This window comes from Alligator sinensis, unplaced genomic scaffold (assembly GCF_000455745.1).
Source record: "Alligator sinensis unplaced genomic scaffold, ASM45574v1 scaffold237_1, whole genome shotgun sequence".
Lineage (NCBI taxonomy): Eukaryota > Metazoa > Chordata > Crocodylia > Alligatoridae > Alligator > Alligator sinensis.
In genome coordinates this window covers 1,510,178-1,517,638 of record NW_005841849.1, presented here as the reverse complement: position 1 = coordinate 1,517,638, position 7,461 = coordinate 1,510,178, and the positions used below count along the sequence as shown (strand labels likewise).

General features: G+C 47.9%; 1 protein-coding gene across 1 annotated transcript in view; it reads right to left on the bottom strand.

Moving 5' to 3' along the window:
* MYO7B (myosin VIIB) overlaps positions 1–6,903 on the bottom strand; it is a 69,929-nt gene extending 63,026 nt beyond the window's left edge. The window contains exons 1-2 of the mRNA XM_014522119.2: positions 6,626–6,903; positions 1,083–1,125 (exon numbers count right to left, since the gene is read on the bottom strand). Of these exons, the coding sequence (XP_014377605.1) occupies positions 1,083–1,100 (18 nt within the window). The 5' untranslated portion in view covers positions 1,101–1,125; positions 6,626–6,903. The remainder of the gene's footprint in view (positions 1–1,082; positions 1,126–6,625) is intronic.
* Between the last annotated feature and the right edge of the window lie 558 nt (positions 6,904–7,461).

The window sequence follows — 7,461 nt, the reverse complement described above, 5'->3', positions numbered from 1 at the left end:
TTCATCCAGGAGTGGGGGGGGAGCAGTTCCTGCCACTGTGTGCACCCTGATGGAGGTCCGGAGGGCATGTCCCCCCCAGATCTGTGCACGGGATGGGAGCAGCTGCTGCTGCAGGCTGGACTCTGTACCCCACTGCCCCAAGAGCTGTGCAATGCCATGGGCCTGCTGCGGCCAGCACAGCAGAGGACGCAGCTGCTGCTACACACACACACACAAAGACACACACACACACACACACACACACATGGAGATACAGACACACCCCAGCAGGTAAGTGTGTGTGCAGGGAAGGGGCAGGGGAGAGGGAAAGGGATGGGGGAGCAGATAGAGAATGGCAAGGGGGAATGTGTCTCTGTGCTGCTCCCAAGAGCGGGACTGGGGGGAGCGAGGGCAGTGGTGCCCCTCTGCAGATTGCACATGTGCTGCCCGGCCAGCCGGAGGGGATCAGGGCTTGCATGTGGCGGCTTCCACCACCCCATACTGTCACTGCTGCACTGCTTTCCTGCGGCCGTTAACATTTGTGGCTCTGTGGGCTGCTGACAGGCGGCGCGTAAGGTGCGAGGTGCGTCAGCAGCCCACAGAGCTGCACATGTCACTGGTTGCAGGAAAGCAGCATGGGGTGCAACAGCGGTGAGACGGGGCGGTGGTGGTCACCGCATGCGATCCCTACCCGCTTGGGTCTAGCTAGCTGGGCAGTGCATGTGCAGCCCACAGGGGGCGCCACTGCCCTTGCCCCACTGGCTCTGCTCCTGGGAGCGGGCACAGAGATCGAGCTGAGGTGGGGTTGTGGAGGTGCCATAGTGTGCTGCATGAGGCCGGCGATACCTGGCATGCCCCTCCCCTGGGAAAGAAGCAAAGTATGGGAAGGCACTGGGGGAGATGCTGCTGCTGCACCCTGTGGCACACTCCGTCCCTGCCTGCCTGCACATACCCCCTACGGCCTTTTTAAGTACCCTTGGGGGTATGTGTATCCCCTGTTGACAACTCCTTTTCTAAAGTGAATCATGTTAAAGTTCTACTCGCTGTTTTTTATCTTTCATCAGCCTCCCCCAGACACAAGTAGGGAAAAGAATTGGACTTACCTTTCTGAAAACCACCATCCTGCTTTACGCTGCTACATGTGGCCTGTGTTCACAGAATAGAACATAAAGTCAGACTAATCCAGGGCTCAGGGGTAGAAAGACATCAAAACACTTCCAGAAGATGGTGGCACAGGGTAAGATGTGAAATTTCCATTTAAAAAATAAAGCCATCCTCTCTTTAAAAATCTACTAATTAGTTTAAAGAAAGCCAAGATGATCATGTAAAAAAAAAAGTGATAATGTAAAATACCAATATGTCATGTGCTCAAAGGCAAGAACCTATAACATGGCACAATGCACAGATTGGATTATGGGTTCCTGGGATGCTTAAACCAAGGGCGCTATTGAGCACATTTTGTACACCATAAGCACAGACAGAAGTAACAATTTTCACCTGATCTAACCCCTGAAAGTGCTCTACAGCTGTGACCTAACACAAGTGCATGGCTGCAGAGAGCTTTAAAGGTCCTGATCCCATGATAATCTGTGTCCATGTCATCTAATGTCCCATTTGTGCTCACAGCTCCCCGTGCTGTTTTCAGAATAGGAGGGAGTTTGTTCTGGGGGGTTACCCAGCTGGCAATGAAGGGTGGGGTGGGTGGACTGAAGCCCCCTGCCCCCCCTAACTCCCCAATCCACCTGCCCCACTCTCCAGTGCTGGCTGGACAACCCCCAGAATGAGCTCTCACCATTCCCTTTCCCCCTCCCATTCTGAAGACAGTGAAGGGGCTGAGAGGGAGGAGGGGTGCAGCTCAGGGAGAGCAGCTGCAGGCGCTCAGCCTCTCCAAACTGCAGCTTGATCCCCCAACCTCCAGGACCCATCAGCAAATGTCTGTTGGGTCCAGGAGATTGCTGAAAGTCATGGCACTTCCTGTAAAACACTATGAGTTACAGAAGAGAGCTGCACTTCTGTCTGTGCCTTATGGAACTCCCTGGAGCTAATACCAACATATGATCCCTGTCCCTTACTCTATCTCAAAAGTTAATGATGTGTGTAGAATTAGATAGTAGGCCTCTCTTATTCAAATAACATTTAAAAATTGTGAACATCCATTATAGTAATCTGAGGAGTGGGAGGATTCTTTGGTTACCAAAAAACAAAAAAGGATGAGGAAGCTGAAGGAGCAGGCAGAGGAAGTTGTGTGTGTAGGGTATGGGATTTCATCCATGGCTTGTGGGTAGTTGGCATTGCTTAATTCCTGATCATGTGCAGCATGACATAAAAAGAGCAAACAGCAGACATGACCGTTGGGCCAAATCAGAAACATCTCACCTTGACCTACGCTTAAAAATGATTTTTCTTCCACTTAGTCTCCTTCTTACCCCAAAAGGCCCTAGTCCATCATAACAGGACAGTGGGTTCCATGACTTCACATACAGACAGGAGTAGCCTTTTCTGCTGATACTCCCTTTGAGCAGGAGACACCTCCTGAGTCAAGCTGGTGAATGCATCCTGCTGTGAGTCATCTCAGCAGGCACCGGCTTATTAGTCTGGCTGAGTAGAAAAGTGATAAACATGACCCTTGGTTTTAGGAACAGCTAGACTAAAGTTTATGCATTATCAGCATTCAGGTTACTAATGAACCCAGGCAGGGCTCTGTGGTTCAATGCATATATGTCAGCTTCACCTGGAGTAAGACTGGCAGAATTGGCCCTAGAGGTGTGAGGGGCCGAGGCATATCAGCCTGTGTGGGGCCTATCCAGGTGGGGAGGAGTGGCGAGCGGCCAAAGTGCGGAGTGGGAGGGTGGGGTGTGGTGAGCAGCTGGGCTGCGGAGCAGGGGCGCCCTCGGCGGGGCCTGTACAACACTGTCTTAGACAGGAGTGCTACATGGAGTTATTAAGCCCTTGGCACTTTGTATTCTTGCTCTGTGTTATGAGCTCTGTGGGGAGGCACTGAAGAAGCTCAACTGCGACAAGGGACCTGGAAAACCCATTCCCATCGGTTTCACCGTGGTGTGGGACATGAAGAACCCACCTTTTCTCCTTTCCAGTCCACCCAAAGGACACCCCCTCTCTATGTCATGCTGCTCCCTTACTGCTCCAGCACAACCTTAGAGATAAGAAAATGTTTGGAAACAGCTTCAGCTAAACTAAAAACACCAGATTGCATTGCTGCCACCGTTCATGAAAGTTATGGACAGAAGCCTTCACTTTACATCATTCCCAATGGGTTTTGAGCTGTAGCCAAGCAGGAAGTTACAAGCAAGAAATACAACACCCTCTGTCTTCTGGTAGCCATCAGTTTGATGGCACACCTAATGTAAATCTCCTCCAGAGTGAGTGGACAATGCAGAGCCAGAAATATATCTTCGTACCTCACCCCAGGGAATAGAAAGAAACCTACTGGGGTTTCTGCAGTCACTTCCTGGAAACTACACTCCTTCAAGAGATTTATTTTCACTGGCACAACAGTAAGCAGCAAAACAAAGGCAGGTGTTTAAAATCAGTATCTGTTTGAGGATAGCTGGAGAGAGCAATGAGATTAAATCATGACCTATTCTCAGAGAGCAAGTCATCCAGGTATCAATCAGGTTCAAGCCTGCTTAGTTTAAAAAAGAAATCAAATGACTTGTGAAGATGTGAATTGTTTCCTTAAAATCTGTAGCAGGAAGTCAAGGCAGGAGGTAGGGCTGGCTCTAAGCAGAGGCTGTACAGCAGGAGTGTCAAACATGAAGCCTGCAGGCCAGATCCAGCCCACAGAGCCAGATCATCTGGCTCCCAGGTGGCCCCATGATGTGCATGGGATGTCCATTCCAGCTCATGTCCTGGAGGGTGAAGTGGCGACTGCAAGCAGCACAGCCACAGAACAGCCATGTGTCACTCTGGGGCTGTGCTCTGAACAGCAGCGGCTCCAAGGCTCTAGGGCTGTGCTGCAGTGGTGGCAGTTCCGGAGCCATGTAAAACAGCTCTGAAGTGGCTGGAGCAAGGCAGTGCCACACACAGCACCCACTCCAGATCCAAATACAGTGTTGATCCAGCCCATGGACCAGCCCTGTGCCACTCATCCAGCCTCCGGGACTGGATGAGTTTGATACCCCTGCTGTACAATGAGAGTGTTGCTTTAGGGACAATACTGGGTTTGTGTTTCCCCCTCCCCATGCTCTTGTTCAGTGCTAGAAAAAAAGGCTTTTTGGTTCCTTAACATGACAGTATTCAAAGTTATTGCTGCTGTTTATTTTCAGGAAGCTCACTGCCATTCCATTAATAATGCCAGAGGTTCATAGATTCATAGATTCTAGGGTTGGAAGGGACCTCAATAGATCGAGTCCAACCCCCTGCATAGGCAGGAAAGATTGCTGGGTCTAGATGACCCCAGCTAGATGCCTATCTAACCTCCCCTTGAAGACCCCCAGGGTAGGGGAGAGCACCACCTCTCTTGGGAGCCCATTCCAGAGGTGTAACAATGCAGCTCTGCACCCCAGCAGCCACGCAGTGCCCAGGGCAGTGCTGGCTCCTGTCATGCCAGTTGCGGTGGTGTGATCATCCACTACTGCAGCACAACTTCCTTTGCTCACTCCACACCTCTACCCCAAGGTGGTGCCTGGGGTTGTGCCTGTGATCAGTCTCTCCCCCTCTGTTACACTAGTGAATAGTGTTATCCTGGAAGGTGTAAATGGCTGCTAAAGTTAACAAGTGGATACAATTCAGGGCTGTGCAAGCCACAACATTCAAGCTATGTGTAAGAAGCAATTAACCCCTTTTGGGAGCCAGATGGAAGGCACTGACTAAAGCAACTGGTTATGTAGTAAGAAGTGTAAGTTGTGCCAAGAGGCCAAGGAATTTCCCTGGAAGTGGCTGCAAATGCAGGAGGGCAAAGGGGTGATTCAGCAGGCTGCATGTATATAAAGCTACAAACAGATGTAACATTTGTCCTGGGACAAACCATTTTCTCCCAGGACAAGATGGAGTCCGACAACTCCTGCTCAGAGACTCAGCCCTCCTTTGCAAAAAAGCAGGAAGTAGTTGAAGCATGTCTCACAGTTTTTCTTGCAGGACTTTGCTCCCAGTTGAGCATATATTCCATTTCCAAGCCAATGACAGGTTGACTGATACCACCCGGAATGCCTGACTGAGCCTTAAAATGTAACCTCTCCACTGCATATGGCTCCTTTCAGGCTGTCTGAAAATGGTATCCTAATGGGAAACGCAGGGTCAGGTTTTCCTTTTACCCACCCTATTTTTATGCTTTTGTAATTCCATTGCCTTCAGGGAGTTATTTTTGATTTACAGCAGGCACAGGTGAGAGGAAATTAGGTCCAACAGTCCACTTGGGGATGGAAATTAGCTTACTTTTCACAGTTCTCTTTGCAAGGACAGATAATGGATGTAAAGGGAACGCATATTCTTGTACAGACATATGGCACATGCTTCAGAGTCCACAGAGCTCAAGGAGATTCCAATGGGAGAATAAACTAGTGACAACCTCTGACAAGTATGGAGGCCCTTTGCAGAAGATAAGGCTGTATTTTATGCCAAACAGGACTTTGTGTCCATTCTCCACACACAAGCAAGACTGTGCATAAAAATATAAATTGCAACACATGCTCCTTCCAGCAGAAAGTAGCTGACAATTCCCCGACTATGCTCTACAGTGGATTTAGACTCTAAGTCCACTGTTACCTTTAACTATACAGGGCTATAAAGGTGCCTGGCACTTCACAGGCATGTAAGAGAACAGGACATGGGCTAACACTTAAATAGCTTACAATTGAATGGATGTCATTTTAGTTTAACACATTAACCATAAACTTAGAGATCTTAAAAATAACAATAATGCCTACCCTACATTTTAAAAGCAGTTCAAACAATATTCATGCAACAAGCTAAAGCTGAACTGCCAGGAGCACTTCCACAGACGTAGAGGAACTAGGGGCAGCATCAAAACTGCGTAGCACTAAGGAAATACAACCACTCTTTATACTGTCCAGTATCCACCAACTTTAACAGGAATTACTTATATCATATGGGGAGGCAATCTACTCCCTACAACACTCTCACACACCAAACACTGTGTCACACCAAAACAGCAAGGAGGTACAGCCATGAAACATAATTATACTCTTTCTAGTTTGACATCCACAAACTTCCAGCACTTAAAAACAGTTCTTTTTATGGGCCAGATTTTTCAGTCCTACTCAGGTAATGGTAAATTCGTCTGGGTAGACACTACAGGGACTGAACCACTGTTACTATTAACTAACAGGGCTGTGAAGGTATTTGTCTCTTCACAGACATGTGAGACAACAGGACACAGTGTAACTCAAACAGTTTACAATTGAATGGATGCCATTTTAGTATATGTAACGCATTAGCCATAAATTTACATAACAATAATGCCTACATTACACCATAGCAGCAGATTCCTTAAAGTCTCAAGATAAATCTCTAGAGAGGTCTTCTTTCCTCCAAAATAAGTGCCTCATGTTGCTCCTAGTGTGAATTACTGTTTTGCTTCAACATAAGTCTTTATCTGGTCTTCCCACCTGACCAATCGGGCCCATTAACCCAGGGTCCAACTGTACCCTAAAGAATAGAAAATTACCTGTCCAGAAGGAAAGTGTTGCTGTCTGACTTGTGGTGCTGTGTTACCTCTTTCTTACAGGAAATGAAGGGGAAAGAAGTTGGTGGTGACCCCATGGAAGACTCCTGCCTTTGCAAAAAAGCAGGAAGTAGCTAAAGCATTTCTCAGTTTTTATTGTGGGACTTTGCTCCCATTGAGCATAGATTCCATTTCCAAGCCAATGACAAGGTTGACAGCTGCCACTCGGAATGCCTGACTGAGCTTACACTTTAACCTCTCCACTGCATGTGGCTCCTTCCCTGAAAACGGTATTCCGGGCACGGGGTCTGGTTTTCCTTTTATCCACACTATTTTTATGCCTTTGTAATTCCATTGCCTTCAGGGAGCAACTGGGCACATCTAAACTTGCACATTTACTGCGCAGTAACCAAAATCACTGCACAGTATGGGTGCATATCTACATGCGCACGCCTGTAATGCTCAGTAAATATGGTGACTTTCTCTGACTTCCGTGTAAATTTGATACCTGCATCATGCAGGTATCAAATTTATGTCCAATTAGTTATTGTGCAGTAACGCATGTGTAGATGCCATACTGCACAGTAACTCTGTGCGTGTGGGCTTCCAAGTCAGTCCACACACAGCGTTAATGCGCTTTATTGCCTGCACATGTAGACGGCGGTCTGTTCCCACTTACTGCACAGTAATGTCCTGGGCAGTAAATTTAAGTCAACATAAATGACATGTAGACAATGCCCACTTTTATTCTTGATTTACAGCAGGCACAGGTGAGAGGAAATTAGGCCCAATAGTTCACTTGAGGATGGAAATGAGCTTGCTTTTCACAGTTCTCCTTG